The sequence below is a fragment of the Zonotrichia albicollis genome, chromosome 3, assembly GCF_047830755.1.
Source record: "Zonotrichia albicollis isolate bZonAlb1 chromosome 3, bZonAlb1.hap1, whole genome shotgun sequence".
NCBI lineage: Eukaryota > Metazoa > Chordata > Aves > Passeriformes > Passerellidae > Zonotrichia > Zonotrichia albicollis.
Window position 1 is genome coordinate 423,364 of NC_133821.1, and position 16,639 is coordinate 440,002.

General features: G+C 55.5%; 1 protein-coding gene across 1 annotated transcript; it reads left to right on the forward strand.

The window, feature by feature from the left end:
- The first annotated feature begins 250 nt into the window (after positions 1-250).
- On the forward strand, positions 251-16,414 carry PPM1G (protein phosphatase, Mg2+/Mn2+ dependent 1G). Its single transcript, XM_074536256.1, has 10 exons — positions 251-545; positions 4,897-4,966; positions 10,291-10,376; positions 10,657-10,789; positions 12,062-12,531; positions 12,950-13,087; positions 13,821-14,055; positions 15,059-15,188; positions 15,314-15,416; positions 15,750-16,414. The coding sequence occupies exons 1-10, from the start codon at positions 426-428 to the stop codon at positions 15,942-15,944; spliced, it is 1,680 nt and encodes a 559-aa protein (XP_074392357.1). The 5' UTR covers positions 251-425; the 3' UTR covers positions 15,945-16,414.
- The last annotated feature ends 225 nt before the right edge of the window (positions 16,415-16,639 follow it).

A 16,639-nucleotide genomic window follows, 5' to 3' on the forward strand; every position in this document is an offset into this window, starting at 1 on the left:
TCAGGGTCGCTGATTGGCCAGTGGGCGTGACTCAGCCTATATAAGGCGCCGGGTGCGCAAAGGCCTCTCATATAGAGGGGCTGGGCAATTATTCTGCTAGTTGTGAGTCTGCGCCGTTTTATCTGTGCGAGCGGCTGCCCGCGGCACCGGCTGGCAGCGGCATCGCCGGTCCCGAGTGCACTGTTCCCACGGAGGAGCCTCAGGGCAGGTCGAAGCCGCCTGCGGGCTGTGTAGGTAGTCCCGGGGCGGAGCGGGCCGCGGTGCCGCTCTAGCCGCGCCTCTATGGTCGGCGCTTCCGGCCGCCGAGCTTCCGTCCGCGCGACTTCCGGTCGCCGCCCGCCGGTGCGAGGTCCCGCCGCCTCCGCAGTCCGCCCGCGCCCCCCGGTCCGGTCCGGTCGCCGCCGACCGAGGCCGCCGCGGCCGCAATGGGCGCCTACTTGTCGCAGCCCAACACGGTGAAGAGCTCCGGGGACGGCGCCGGGCTCGGGCCGCGCCCGCTGCACTTCGGGTTCAGCGCCATGCAGGGATGGCGCGTCTCCATGGAGGTGAGGGGGTGAGGCTGCCGGGGCGGCGGCGTCCGCGCCCGGCGCTCCTCGGGCTCCTGCCCCCACCGGCGCCCGGTCCGGGGCTCTCGGTCACGCCGTGCCTCCCTCGCGAGGCCGGCGGGGGCACTTTGGCGCTCCCGGGGCCGCCCCTGCCCTTCCCGAATCCCGCACGGCAACCGCGTGTTCCGGCCCCTGCCCGGAGAGTCCCCCGAGTGCTGGGGGACACGTGCGGCGGGGGGAATCCCTGCGAGAAATTAGGAATTCGGGGCAAAAAACGAAGGGAGGGAGCGATTGAGTGAAAGCAGTGGGAAATTCTCAGGGGAAATGCCTGGTTTTGTCCCCTGAAATGAAACCTTGCTGTGCTTCCTCCCTGCTTTTATTTATTTATAGGGAAATCTGTAGGAAGGATTCTCCTGGCTGCTCTCAGTCTCCTGGCTTTGCTGGGCTCGTTGTGGGCAGAGGAGCTGCCCCAGACCCACACCTGGCTGAGGATCCAGGTGCTTTCCTGCATTCCCCAGTGTAGGAGGCTGCAGGAACTGCCCTTAAAGCTCTCGGTTGGTTGAGGGCAGTGTGGGGCTGCTGGCCCTGCAGCTCTGTGAGCCTCAGACCCAATGTGAGTACCAGTAATGTGCTGCTTTGTTTTCCCTTTGGGGCGGCCAGCTCACAGCTGAATTCAGTAAGGATTAATCTCAGCAGCCACCCCAGGGGCATCTCTGTGTTTGCTTCCTAGCCCTGTGGCTGGTTTGGAGAGGATGTCCCATTTGGGCTGTCAGACATTGAATTTTTGCTGATCTTGGTCCATAAGCCATTTTGTCAGATATTCTCTGCATCTTGGAGTGCAAGAGCAGCCACACAGGTGACAAATCAGTGACCAGAGGTGCTCCCTCCTCCTGTGTGTGCAGCCCTGGGCTCTGGTTTTTGGGTAGAAGATGCAGAACTGGTGCTGAGATGCACACTCAGGTGCCTGTGCTCCTGAGATTCCCTCAGAGGGTGTGTGTGGGGCTGGCTGGCAGGGTCTGAGTGTGTCCAGTGGCACAGGGACATTGCTGGGGCACTGAGTGTGACCTCCAAAGAGTTAATGTGTGTGTGAGCAGCCCTGGCAACCCTGCGCTCAGAGCTGGGGTGTGTGATGGACCCAGCACCCCTGTGCTCAGAGCTGGGGTGTGTGATGGGGACCCAGCACCCCTGTGCTCAGAGCTGGGGTGTGTGATGGGGACCCAGCACCCCTGTGCTCAGAGCTGGGGTGTGTGATGGGGACCCAGCACCCCTGTGCTCAGAGCTGGGGTGTGTGATGGGGACCCAGCACCCCTGTGCTCAGAGCTGGGGTGTGTGATGGGGACCCAGCACCCCTGTGCTCAGAGCTGGGGTGTGTGATGGGGACCCAGCACCCCTGTGCTCAGAGCTGGGGTGTGTGATGGGGACCCAGCACCCCTGTGCTCAGAGCTGGGGTGTCAGGGTGACCCAGCACCCCTGTGCTCAGAGCTGGGGTGTCAGGGTGACCCAGCACCCCTGTGCTCAGAGCTGGGGTGTGATGGGGACCCAGCACCCCTGTGCTCAGAGCTGGGGTGTCCCAGAGACCCAGCACCCCTGTGCTCAGAGCTGGGGTGTCCCAGGGACCCAGCACCCCTGTGCTCAGAGCTGGGGTGTGTGATGGGGACCCAGCACCCCTGTGCTCAGAGCTGGGGTGTGATGGGGACCCAGCACCCCTGTGCTCAGAGCTGGGGTGTCAGGGTGACCCAGTACCCCTGTGCTCAGAGCTGGGGTGTCAGGGGGACCCAGCACCCCTGTGCACAGAGCTGGGGTGTGTGATGGACCCAGCATCCCTGTGCTCAGAGCTGGGGTGTGTGATGGGGACCCAGCACCCCTGTGCTCAGAGCTGGGGTGTGTGATGGGGACCCAGCACCCCTGTGCTCAGAGCTGGGGTGTGTGATGGGGACCCAGCACCCCTGTGCTCAGAGCTGGGGTGTCCCAGGGACCCAGCACCCTGTGCTCAGAGCTGGGGTGTGTGATGGACCCAGCACCCCTGTGCTCAGAGCTGGGGTGTGTGATGGACCCAGCACCCCTGTGCTCAGAGCTGGAGTGTGTGATGGGGACCCAGCACCCCTGTGCTCAGAGCTGGGGTGTGTGATGGACCCAGCACCCCTGTGCTCTTTACCAGGCTTGGAGAAAGCCCTGAGCTGATGTTTGTGCTCATTGCTGTGATTCTGTGTGTTGGTGAGGTCAGTCAGTGTGCACCTGGTGAGACACAGGTGTTTGGGTGTAAAGGAGCTGTTTGTCACCTTGTCCTTGGGTTTTAGGAGCCTTCGAGTGAGGTGGGTGCACAGGGCTCTGAGGAAACCCTCTAGCTGAGTCCAGAGAGGTCGCTTTGGGAGTGAGGAAATGTTTGGGGCAGTGAGGGACCCCAAGGATAAGGATGCAAGAACAAATTGTATCAAAGGGGCAACAGAGAAAAGGGCTGAAGTCAAGTTTATGGTGCAGAGCAGTGCTCTGGGATACAGTGGGAGGCAGGGGATGTGCCTGGCTGGGCTTTTCCAAACTCTGCCCCTGCTTTGCCTGTACCCCCCAGTGAGACACCAGCGGCCCCAGTTTGCAGCTTCACTCCTTTCCCAGGCTCAGGGCAAAAACTGACAGAGTTTGGTTCAAAATGTGGAGATTTGTTAAATGAGCACTCAGGTTAATTTATTAATTGGCTTGCTCATTTCAGCTGAATTGGGTGTTTGATGTTTCAGACAGTTTTTCACCAGTGTCACAGAGTGAGGGATCCCAGGGTGCAGGAGCTGCCTTTGGAGCCTCTGGGAGCTCCAGATGAGAGGGCAGTCAGTGCCTGCAGCTCCCTGGGCAGGGCTGGCTGCTCTGGCAGCACCTGGAGCCTTCAGAGCCCTGCTGGTGGCCTTGGCAGTGCCAGGAGACCTGGCTGTGCCCCCGGTGCTGTGGCCTGAGGCCTGCCCGTGTGCCAGCCCTGCCCGTGTGCCCTCGCTGAGGGGACACATCAGGACAGGCCCCGCGGGGCTCAGCAAGGGCAGCACGGGCTGGGTTTGGTGCCAGTGCTGGGTTTCCTCTGCAGCAGCAGCATTTGCATCTCTTTAATTACACTGCTGTTTGGTCACCTGGGGCTTATCCCAGTTCTGGTGTTGGGGTTTCACTCTCTGTCTCAGTGGCTTCTGTGAGTGCTCAGAAAAGTGAGCACTAAAATGCTGCTGCTTGGTTTGTCTCTGTTTTGATTTGCTCTCCAGTGAGGGTTGGGGACATTTCCTGCAGTGCCTTTCAGTCATTACTGGTTTTGAGCTCAGATGGTCGCTGGCCTGTTCAGAAGCTCCATTGCAAAGAGTGCTGCACAAACCCAGAACCTCGCTCTTCCTGTTTCCTGAGCAAGGAACAAAGTTCTCTTTTTACAGAAAACTGCACCTCTGGGGAGTGAGGAGACCTTGTCCAAGGAGTCATACCTAAAAAAGCAGTAGAGCTCAGTGGTTGCTGGGCTGTGATCTAGTTCTCTGTGTGTGTGTAAATTTTGGAATATTGCTGGCAGCATGGACGTGTCCAGATATTTGAGACTGCTGTCTTGGTGCAAGCCCAGTGTTGTGGGGCAATTGGAGCACATTGAGGGTGATGAAGCACAGAAGAGATCACATTGTTGAACATATTACAGGACCCGTGTTCTTCCTGACCAGAAGTGTGGGATGTGTCAGGCGGGGAGGGATTGAAGGAATGTCTGGGCTTAGCTGGGCAGGGGAAGGGCCTGGGGGGAGGTTCAGCCTGGCCATCTGTCCCAGGCTCTGCAATAGCCCAGGTGGCTTTGCCTGCCCACAGGGGAAGGGGTTCAGGCTGTAAAAATCACAGGGGTGCCTCCCTCAAAGGTGGCTGCTCCACAGAGCCCTTATGGAGAGAAGGGCTGTGCTCTGGCCATGGCTTGTGGGGGTGTTGAGCCTTGAGCTTTGCCCAGAGGTGGGAACGGAGCTGGGGAAGGGTTTGGAGCCTGGGGAAGGTTCAGCCTGGGGAAAAGGAGGATCAGGGGAACCTTCCCACTCTGTGTGACTCCTTGACTGGAGGGTGCAGCCAGGTGGGGATCATGGACAGGAGAAGAGGAAGCAGTCCCAAATGTGCCAGGGCAGGTTCAGGTTGGCTGCTGTGAGCAATTCCTTCATGGGAAGGTTTGTCCAGCCCTGGCACAGGCTGGCCAGGGCAGGGATGGAGTCCCCATCCCTAGAGGGGTTTAAAAGCAGTGTGGATGTGGCACTTTGGGTTGGCAGTGCTGGGGCAATGGTTGGGCTCAGAGGGCCTTTCCAACCCAAACAAATCTGTGTTGCTCTGATTTCCTGTGGGTCTAATGCAATCCCTTTGCTGTCTCTTTCAGGATGCCCACAACTGCATTCCCGAGCTGGACAGTGAGACAGCCATGTTCTCTGTCTACGATGGACACGGAGGTAACTGCACCACTCTGTCTGTCTGTCCTTCTGTGGGACCCTGGGGCACCCATCTGGTCTCAGGAGCTCTGCTCCTCAATGGAAGCAGCTTCTTTCATGGATACCATCAGTGGAGGGTCTGAACTCTTAGGGGTCCTGGGAGGAAGGTCAGGGTTTGATCTGAAATTGGAATCAGATTTGTGTTCCATCTTTTATACCTTTTGAGAATGGCTGGTTCTATTGTGGATAAGCTGGGCAGGAGAGTCACAGAAGGAAAAGTGGTAAGAAAAATCACCTGAGATTGACTCTAGCAGTGTGTTCTAGTGGTTCCCCAAGGAAAGAGTGAAAATCAAACCAGGCAGATCATTCCTGTAAGGGTTCCTTAAACTGGAGATTGCAGCCATTCCATCCTGGAGACATGGTGGAGTCTTCTGGATGAGCTAACTCTTCACAAATTTGTCTGATTGCATTTTAAGACGGTTTCTGTGTTTGGTGATTGTTTACACTGTGCATTTTGCATAGAATCATTATTTGATAAAGATATGGTTAAATCTGCTGCCTGATAATTTCACTGCAGTATCCATGACACAAGTGAATAGAGTGAATGAACAGAGTGGATAATCACTCTGCTAATACTTTTCACTTTACTTTTGAATTCTGTGTCCTTTTTTTTTCCAGTCAAGAGGAGTCCACAGCTTCTCTTTGCTTGTATACTGAATATTGCTGTTAAGTATTATTGCTGATATTATTACAGAAATTGCTCTGCCAGTATAATGTAAGAGCTCAAGATCCTGCTGTGTGTGTGTGTCAGGGAGAACTAAAGACAAGGAGCATCTACCAGAAAGGGGTCAGGAATGAGGAGCATGAAACCATCTGCTCTCCTCTGAGCTCAGCGTTGGTTTCTCAGCTGCCAAGGTCTTACACCACGCGCTGGGTTTTACAGAGGCTTTGGACAGGACATTAACTATTGTGTTTGGGGTTCTTAAATACAATAGGGAAGATCTGAGATAGACATGGGATGGCAAAGCACTGGCATGAGTTTCTAACTCGTATTTTAGATTTTTAGTGATTGAATCTCTACAGCTCTCCCTGGACAAGCTGTGTCAGGAAGGACATAGATATATGTAGATAGATTCATTATATTCATAGATAGATGTATGTAGATTCAACTGTGTCATGGATATAGTTGAATCTGAATTAGAAGAGCAGCTTTTGCCCACCCCCTACTATTGTGTGATTTTATTGATGCATTAGTTCTTAAGTTTGAAGCAATTTCTCAGGTCTGTCCCATGTAAGAGTAGGGTTTTGGGTGGGAACCTTGCTAAGCTTTGTTAGCTGGCAGAGCAGAAACTGAATTTAGCTTCTCTTATCTACCTTGCTCATCTCTCAGCCTGGAACACTCCAGTGAGCTTCCTGCTCCAGATAGCTTGGGAAAAGTTTTTATTACTGTCTTACTTGAAAAAGGGTGAGTTTGGGGGTTTTTTTACATGTTAGCATTTTCCATTTCATTGATCAGTTTTTCTCTCATGTTTCCCTCTTGTGGGCAAGCCTTCCAGTGTTTGAAGGATGCTGCTGGGCCAATTTTTTGCCTTCCCCAGCTCCTTTTTGATGTGCTGTGGCCTCCCTGCCCCCAGATTGTGGAGGGTGATATTTGGGCACTGTGCCCCTTGGGTGGAGGGCAGGCAGTGTTTGCTCAGTCCCTATTGCTGTCTGCTTGTGCTTTAGCCTTTATTTTAATAATGTGTCTTCACTGACAGGCATCTTGCATTGCTTGTCTGTCTTGAGGTTTATTTCTCTCTCTTTGCTATTTGCCTTTTCACTATTTTTAGAAAATTATTGTTTTAAACTTCTCTGGACTCAAGGGCTTCCTCCCTTTTACTCTTCCAGCCCATTCCCCAGTTCCCTGAGAGATGGGCAAGTACTGGGTGGTGCTGGGGTTAAACCACAGCAATCCTTGCTTGGCCCCCACCATGGGGCTGGAAGGGTGGAGCAGCTTTGGACAGAGCAAGGCAGAGGGGTTTGTGTCTGTCACACCTGCAGGTCACTGTGCTGGGTTGGTGTTCCCAATGGCCAGAGGGGTCTGTGTCTGTCACAGCTGCAGGTCACTGTGCTGGTTCCATGTTCCCAGAGCCAGAGGGGTTTGTGTCTGTCACAGCTGCAGGTCACTGTGCTGGGTTGGTGTTCCCAGAGCCAGAGGGGTTTGTGTCTGTCACAGCTGCAGGTCACTGTGCTGGTTCCATGTTCCCAATGGCCAGAGGGGTTTGTGTCTGTCACAGCTGCAGGTCACTGTGCTGGTTCCATGTTCCCAATGGCCAGAGGGGTTTGTGTCTGTCACAGCTGCAGGTCACTGTGCTGGTTCCATGTTCCCAGGGCCAGAGGGGTTTGTGTCTGTCACAGCTGCAGGTCACTGTGCTGGGTTGGTGTTCCCAATGGCCAGAGGGGTCTGTGTCTGTCACACCTGCAGGTCACTGTGCTGGTTCCATGTTCCCAATGGCCAGAGGGGTCTGTGTCTGTCACACCTGCAGGTCACCGTGCTGGGTTGGTGTTCCCAATGGCCAGAGGGGTTTGTGTCTGTCACAGCTGCAGGTCACTGTGCTGGGTTGGTGTTCCCAGAGCCAGAGGGGTTTGTGTCTGTCACAGCTGCAGGTCACTGTGCTGGGTTGGTGTTCCCAGAGCCAGAGGGGTTTGTGTCTGTCACAGCTGCAGGTCACTGTGCTGGTTCCATGTTCCAAATGGCCAGAGGGGTTTGTGTCTGTCAGCACCTGCAGGTCACTGTGCTGGTTCCATGTTCCAAATGGCCAGAGGGGTTTGTGTCTGTCACAGCTGCAGGTCACTGTGCTGGGTTGGTGTTCCCAGAGCCAGAGGGGTTTGTGTCTGTCACAGCTGCAGGTCACTGTGCTGGTTCCATGTTCCCAATGGCCAGAGGGGTTTGTGTCTGTCACAGCTGCAGGTCACTGTGCTGGTTCCATGTTCCCAATGGCCAGAGGGGTTTGTGTCTGTCACAGCTGCAGGTCACTGTGCTGGTTCGGTGTCCCCAATGGCCAGAGGGGTTTGTGTCTGTCACAGCTGCAGGTCACTGTGCTGGGTTGGTGTGCCCAAGGTCACTTTACCTGACCCACACCACACTCTGTTCTGTGCTGTGCCTGTCAGAGGCTGCTGTTGGTTCCTGCTCTTTGCTGGGCTCTGCAGTGATTAGTGGTGTTTGACCAAGTTATCATTGTTGTCTGTTATTCAAGATCTGTTATTCAAACACTAACCTTGAGCCTCAGCTGGCACCTGGGCTCTGCACTGAGCACATCACTGTCCTTCAGCTTCTATCTCATGGAGACAACTAACAATTGTTCACCTCCCTCCAAGAGGTGTTTTTGGAGAAAACAAGGAATGGCCAAGGCCTCACAACCCTCACTGGCCAGAGTTTGTGCCTAACATCCCCTCTAGCACTGCCCTCTGTCAGTGTGGAGCCATTCCCCTTGTCAGAGGCGCTCTCCAGTGTCCCCAGGCCAGAGCCAGTCTCTCTGTTCCCTGTGCCATGGAATGCTTTGCAGCACTGGGTAGCAGCAGCCACTCAGCTGTTCCTGTTCTCTGTCAGTGGTCACTTGATCCCTTCTCTGCAGGTGCATTGGAAAAGTCCCTTGTCTGTCTTTCTCCCAAATCTCCCCACTCCTCTGCTTCCCACCATGTTCCCTTTGCTGAGCTGACGGCTGGTTGCTGCTTTCCTCTCATTGCCTTGCTCCCCATTCCCTCACAGAGCCTTGCTCCTGCCTGCACAGCTCCTCCCAATGCCCAGCTGCCCATGCGGTCCCTGCTGGGCTCAGAGCAGGGCAGGGAGGTGGGGATGTGCAGCAGGAGGATCAGGAGTTGAGTGGCTGGTCCATCCTGTCACAAACCCCCTGTAGCCCCAAGGAGAGGAGCCCCCAGGCTGTGGTGGTACCCGCAGGAAAGGCCCAGGTGCAGGCAGGCTCTGCCCTGCTGTGCCCTGCCACCCACCCTGCTGCTTCTTGGCACTGTCACAGGGAATGGTTGGTCCAGCACAGCCTCAGGATGTTCCTGGACCCTGCAGCTTGCCCTGCTCCTCTCCCTCTCTCTGTGCAGTCATTTCATTTGTTTCTCAGTTTCTGCCTCTAATTTTTCCTCTTTGTGAGACGTGAGCCACGTCCACATTCCTGTGTCCTACACTGTTCTTTGCTCATGTAAAAACCTTGGTGAAGTGTGATCTCTTACAACTCACACTACTCTTTCTTGCCCTGTTCAAGATAAACTACAGAAATTCATCATCCCTCAATGTTTGCTCTTCCTTCTCTCTTAATAGCACCCTCAGGATCTAAACAAATGCCCCCCATGCCCTATTCCATACCTGACACCATTACTTACCAAGCTGGGGGAGTTTCTGTCTTTTCAGAATCTCTCAGCTGCTCTAGATGAGCCCTGGAGCTCTCTCAGCACTGTTAGCCCTGTGCTCTCAGCAGTGTTCTGGCTGCTGTTTGTCTTGCTGTGCTCTCTCCTGTACCAAGGGACTGCCCTGTCCCTGAGAGGTTCATCTCAGTCTGGGATCTCACTGCCCTTGCTCTGGAGCACACACTAGGAGACATGGGACAGTGGTCACAAGGGTCTTCAGGGTGAGAGAGAGATGAGAATGTTGACTTCATGTTCAGAAGGTTTGATATATCATTTTATGATATATATTACATTATAACTGTACTAAAAAGAAATATAAGGAAAGTTCTCAGAAGGCTAGCTAAGCTAAGAAGAGAAAAGAATGAATAACAAAGTTCTGTGTCTCGGCAGAGAGCGAGAGCAGCTCTGCCGTGAGTGGTCAGTAAATCCAAACACCCCCAGGAGACCAATCACGGATCCACCTGTTGCATTCCACTGCAGCAGATAACCATTGCTTACATTTTGTTGCTGTGGCCACAGCTTCTCATAAGGGAGAAAAATCCTAAAGAAAGGATTTTTATGAAAAGGTGTCTGTGACAGAGACAGAACATTTTTATGTGCTCACTGCACACTGGTAATGCTCCAATAGAGTCTACGGTGAGCAAAAGCTTCCCTTTCCTTCTGCTTCCACTGGCATGTGAAATTAAAGATTGCCAGGTAGGCTGGACATACAGAGTCAGCCTAAGCTCCCTCTCAGAAAGTCACAGCATTGGCCAGAACGGGTGTTTTGGATGTGTGTGCCAGGGCCATCTGCACATCCCACTGGGGAGGTGTCCCCTGATCCCCACACTCAGCTGCTGTGTCACTGCTGTGTCTGCAGCAGCTCTGCCTTCTGTCCCAGGATTTACCTCAGCAGTTCAGCTGCTCAAGGGAAGGAGCAGCCTCTTTAAATAGTTTCTGCTCTTTTTCAGGAGAAGAAGTTGCCCTGTACTGTGCCAAGTACCTCCCTGAGATCATCAAAGACCAGAAGGCCTACAAGGAAGGCAAATTGCAAAAGGTGAGGAGCCAGCTGTGCCCTGCACTGAGTGCCAGCGCAGAGGAAAGCCCCTGTGTCAGTGCCCAGCTGGGTGTGGGTTCTCCAGGGAGTTATGGAGTCTCCATTCCTGGAGCTGGGCAGGGTCCTGGGTGTCCCTGCTGGAGCAGGAGAAGCCCTGGGTCCCTGCTGGCTGCAGCAGGGCTGTGGTTAGTTACAGTGTGCAAGCTGAAGAGACTGCATTGTGCACGTGGCATCCTGTGGGGAAGGGCAGCTGCCCACTCGTGCCTTTGCTCACACACAGGCCCTGGAAGATGCATTCTTGGCCATTGATGCCAAGCTGACCACTGAGGAGGTGATTAAGGAGCTCTCTCAAATGGCTGGGCGGCCGCAGGACGATGAAGATGAGAAGGAGAAGGTTGCTGATGAAGATGATGGTAAGTCAGATGCCAGTGCACAGACAAGGCTGCAGCTCCAGGACAGGGATGTAGAGCAGCAGGGTCAAGTTTCCTTGAGCACAAGGTTTTCTGTCCCAGTTTCTCAGTTAAATTTTGGCTCACTTGAGCTACTGCCCCTTAGCATTGGCCGTGGCTGGGGGGGAACCTTTATCCGTTTCCAAGCTTGATGCTATGGATAACAAAACAGCCTGTCCCCATTTTCTACAGAGCTTCCTCCATGGGTTGCAGGGTTCCAGGGTATGTCAGGAATTCTGAGCTGGCCTCAGATGTGGAAGGGGAATGATGTGGTGTGCAGTGCTCAGCTCCCCCTGGCTGATGGCAGCCACCAAGTGCAGACAGGATTGAAGCAGAGCTTGGTTTTTCAGCAGCTCTTCTTCCCACAAAGAAGCAAGTGGTCCACCAGCAAGTGGCTGCCAGCCCAGGAGGTGCTTCCTGGGGTGGAATCCTGTGCTGCTCCCACTGGGTACCTTGTGACCAGCCTTGAGACAGATGCAAGGTGATCCTGTCACCTGGAACAATATGTCAGTCTGGAAATGCTGAATTTGTTGGGGTTTTTTTTCTCCAGCTGACAGAGATGAAATGGGTGGTTGGGTTTTCTTTCTGTTCTGTATTTTCAGGAGCATTTGGGATATCTGTATGTGTTTTCCTTTTGGGATTAAATAGCAAAGCAGACCATATGCAAGGGGATGTCAGTAGGGAGCAGTGGTGTTTGGCCCATGGGCACTGGGGAAAGTCATCCCACTTTCTGTCCAGTCCCACCTGGGAGATGGCCAAAGCTGTGCTCTCACCTGCTGTACCTGTCCAAATGACAGCTGGTGGGGATCCCTGGGTGTTTGAGCTGTTCTCTTGTTCCTAGCTGCAGCAATAATGACCAAACCTGCCCGTGGCAGTGGTGACTCTGCTTCCCTGCAGCTCCCAAGGAGCTTGGGCTTGGGCAAGTGCAGCTGTGCCCCATGGGCTCACACCTGATGTGCACACTGTGCTCCCACCAGCCCCACGATGGCTGATGCAAACACTCTGTGGTGCTGTCAGTGGGCCAGGAGCACAGCTCTGGGGCTCTGTCAGGCTGTGCTGTGCTCAGAACTGCTCCATCCTGCATTCCTGGAGCTGTGGGAGGGCACAGCCTGCCTGTGTGCTCAGAGCCAGCCTGGGCAGCAGCCTCAGCTAGGGCAGCTCAGCACAGCCCCCAGCGTGCTGGGGTCCTGCTCTCTCACCCTCCCTGTCCTTGTCCCCTCCCTCCTCCGTTTGCAGTGGACAATGAGGAAGCTGCTCTCCTGCACGAAGAAGCCACAATGACCATCGAGGAGCTTCTCACACGCTATGGACAAAACTGCAGCAAGAGCCTCAAAGCCAAGTCTGTAGCTGCAGCTGGGGATGGCGCTGTGGAGGGGACAGGCAAGCAGCATGATGGGGAGTCAAATATGAATGGAGAGGCTGACCCAGGGGAGCTTCCCGACCACAAGGAGAGGAAGAACGGGAAGCCAGACGAAGAAGTCACGGGTATTTCCTCCACCTCAGACAAAGCCAGCGCTGGAGGCAACAGCCCTGCTCTGCAGAAGCCTGACCTAGGCAAAGGTGACGAGGCCGTCACCTCTTCCACTGGGGAGGCCGGGCCCTCCTGCTCCTCCACGGGAAAGCCCCAGCGCACAACCAAATCCAAATTTTTTGAGGACAGTGAGGATGAGTCAGATGAGGTTGAGGAAGAGGAGGAAGACAGTGAGGTAGGAAACAGCACTGGAACAGAGTGGCCTTGTGGCTGGGCAGAATGCATTGCTTATGGCGGTACTTGAGACGAGCCTCTGGCTCTTCCTAGGTGTGTTCCTAGGAGCAGGTGTTTCAGGCTGATCCCTTGAGGCCATCCCGTGGGAATGTTTGGGATTGTTGAGCTAACCCCGAAGGACACGCCCTCATCCTGCAGCAGCCATAGCTGATAGCCCCTGGTCCTGCTGCATGCACCATCCCTTCATCCACTGCTGTAGTGGTACCAGCTGCCCTGGTTGTAGCCATCGGTGTGGGGGACACGTGGCAGGTCACCTCCCACCCCTGGGGGACTGAGCATTGGTCCCCAGGATGGAGGGACCAGGGGGGACAGCACCAAGGGGCCTGTGTGACTCCTGTGGTGTCTCTCCTTTCCTGTAGGAATGTAGTGAGGATGAGGACGGTTACAGCAGCGAAGAGGCAGAGAATGAAGATGATGAAGATGACACTGAAGAAGCAGAGGAGGATGAGGATGAAGAGGAGGAAATGTTGTTACCGGGCATGGAGGGCAAAGAGGAGGTGCAGACCCTGGTTTTGTGTTCTGCAGCTTAGCGTGGAGCCAGGGGCACTTGGGAGACTCAGCTAGGGGTTATTCTTGTTCAGGTGGTAACAGAACACCCTGTGCACTCTCCTGGGGCTGGGGCAGCTGCTGGCAGCCTGGGTTTGTGCAGAAGCTGAGGGATGGGCCTGGGTGTGGACGGCAGGTTGAGACCAGAGGCTGATGCTGCTGCTGGGTGTGAGGGGCTTGGAAAGCACTGTGGAGGGAGAGCATGGGCAAGAGCAGGAGGGCTCTGCTGGCTCCTCTGCTCCAGGGCACAGCACAGCTGCTCACCGGGCAGGGCTGTGGCTCTTCAGCCCACGATGGTGCAGCCAGGCAGACCAGGGAGCCAGGGGTCAGCAAAAGGGGATGTGGCTCCCAAAGGTGCCGATTTCTCCCTTTGGGGAAATGTCCTGACCTGAAATGAGGATGTGCTCAAGTTGGGCTGGGGTTGGAATTGGCACATCAGAGCAGAGGGTACAGACCTGTGGAACGCCACAGAATCCTGGCCCAGCACGCTGCTTGGGACTGGGATAGAGGTGCTGCCTACCCTGCCCCTCACTGAACACACTCCCGGTGTTTCCCAATCCCTTGGGCCTTCTCCATTGCTTACCCTGGATCTGGGACACTGCTGGGGCTGTGCAGCTACTGCTGTGTCTATAATGACCTGGCAGGGAGACAGAGAAATAAATGTGACCAGAATTGTCTCCGCAGCCTGGCTCAGACAGCGGGACCACGGCAGTGGTGGCGCTGATCCGCGGCAAGCAGCTGATCGTGGCCAACGCCGGCGACTCGCGCTGCGTCGTGTCCGAGGGCGGCAAGGCCGTGGACATGTCCTACGACCACAAGCCGGAGGACGAGGTGGAGCTGGCCAGGATAAAGAACGCTGGTGGCAAGGTCACCATGGACGGGAGGGTGAACGGCGGCCTCAACCTCTCCAGGGCCATCGGTGAGCAGGAGGGGGTGCTGGCAGGGCTGGCCTCGGCAGAGCCACAGCGCTGGCTGCACTGCCAGCCTCCGAGGCTGTGGGACAATATTTAATGAGATAGTGAAACCTCTTCAGTGTTTGATGGGAGATTTAGTCTAATTGGAGAAAACGGCCGTGAAGCAGTTGGACACCAGTGGAAAGCAGCATCTGAAGCATCCCAGGCTGCTGTGCCAGCAGCTGGGTTGTCAAAAACCACCTCGTGTAAATTGTCCCAAAACCAGACTGCTGCCTCTGGAGCAGGACCTTTCCTGCCTACTGGGTCATTGAGGAATCTTGGTGTGCTGCTTCCTGGGGACCTGGCTTCATGGCAGTTTGAGCCCATTTATTTGTCTGAGTGTGTACAGAGGGACCCAAACCACTGAAATCATTCTCTCAGTGTAAAAGATATAAAACTTCTAGGATGGAAATAAGGAGTTTATCTAGGGAGACACTGGCACTCCTACCTGCTATTTTGTGGTGGCCCTGGAAATCCCTTCATAGGGTGATTCCTGATAAGCTGCTAGTCAGAGCTGAGGGCCAGTTTTCTCAAGGGAACTTTGAATCATACAATGAACCCTGGAATGGTTTGGGTGGGAACAGGGACCTTAAAGCTCAACCAATTCCAGCCACAGCCGCGGGCAGGGACACCTTCATCAGAGCAGGCTGTTCCAGGCCCCATCCAGGCTGGCCTTACACGCCTGCAGGGACGGGGCAGCCCCAGCCCCTGCAGAGGGGACAGGGGCTGTGTGCTCTTGGCCCCAGGAGCAGGGGAAGGGACACTTGGTTTGGAGTAAAGACAGGCTGAGCTGGCCAAGACCCCTCTTGGCTGGGCTTGCCAGAGCTTACACCTGGAACCTGCAGTGGCTCCTCTGCGTGGTGGCCCACAGCCTGATGCCAGGTTGTGGGAGCGCCTCTGATCCCACTGGGAATGCCCTGTGGCCGGGCACACACTGCCTGTGCCCAGACATCTTCCTCCCCACCACAGGGGATCACTTCTACAAGCGGAACAAGAACCTGCCTCCAGAGGAGCAGATGATCTCTGCCTTGCCTGACATCAAAGTGCTGACAATAAACGATGACCACGACTTCATGGTCATTGCCTGTGATGGAATCTGGTGAGTGGGGCCTCGGGGGCGTCACTGCTCCAGCCTTGCTGCAGAGCTGAGCCTGAGGAAGGCCTGTTGGACCCTGTGGCACGTGTGCTCCCTTTGCCTGCCTGCCTGACCTCTCTGCTCTGCAGGAACGTGATGAGCAGCCAGGAAGTGGTGGATTTCATCCAGTCCAAGATCACCCAGAAGGATGAGAATGGAGTCCTGCGGCCACTCTCCTCCATTGTAGAAGAGGTAAGGGGGGAGCAATGTGGCATTCCTGCATCCCTGCATCCCTGCTCTGTGCTGGCTCTGCCCTCCCACTCCCTCAGAGGGTTCCCTGGGCACTGCAGCCAGTGTCTGACCCAGGGGTGCTGTGCAGCCCAGGGAGTTTGTGCCCACATTCGCAAACCTGGGGCTGCCAAGCCCATCTCAAAGCTTATCCGGTGGGAACAGCATTTGGCTCCATCTGCACAGGTCTGGCCTGGCCCCCCTGGCCACTGTCAGGTGTGGAGCGGGCCCAGTGCCTCAGGGTGGTGTCCCAGTGTGTGTCTGCTCTCTGTCCTCACTCGCCCTGTCCCTCCCCAGCTGCTGGATCAGTGCTTGGCTCCGGACACCTCGGGGGACGGCACCGGCTGCGATAACATGACGTGCATCATCATCAGCTTCAAGCCCCGCAACACACACCCGCCTGCCGAGAGCGGGAAGCGGAAACTGGGCGAGGCGGCGGCACCAGCAGAGGAGAACGGTGGGGACAGCACCAAGAAGGCCAAGCTGGAGTAGCAGGGCCCGCCTGGGGACTGGGCTGTGCTCACCAGACTCTCGTTTCTTACCCATGCTGAACTCAAGACTGCAGGTCTTGTCCCTTTTTTAGCCTTAGCAGAGGCCTTGTTTGTCCGTGTCCTGGTGGGGGGTGGGCGGGTCTGGTTAGCGAGGGCATGTCCACTGTTCATCCGTAACCATTCCAAAGAGGGAGCCGGGATGAGCCGCGCCCGGGAGCGCCGCGCCGAGGAGCAGGAGGAGATGTCCCCCCATTGTCTCCATGTGGTTGTTGCCATTTCTGTGCCTGTGAATTTCTGTTTGGAGGGAAGAACTTTTTCACTGTTGAGGTTTTTTTAATCTGCACCCGATTATTTAAGGCCCTTTCTGGTTTTTTTTTGTGAAACAATCTGGCGGTGGTGCTGCGGCCACGCCGTGTTCAGTTGTACACTTTCAATCAATACTTTTTTCAAACTAAAAGACCAGAAAATACAGGTGTGGTCTCGGTCCTTGGTTCTTTCCTGGAGGGGACGGTGAGGAGGGTGGGTGGGCAGGAGAACGTTTGTCCCTGTGGTCTGGGATGAGTGTAGGGTTTTGGCCTGTGGCTCCCAGTTTCCCCAGGCTGGCTCTTCTGAGTGGACATGAGCCTCTGGAGAAAGGCTGTGTCTGCTCAAGGGATGGGGCACCAGGCAGCCCCTGAGCTGCCCTGCCCACAGCAC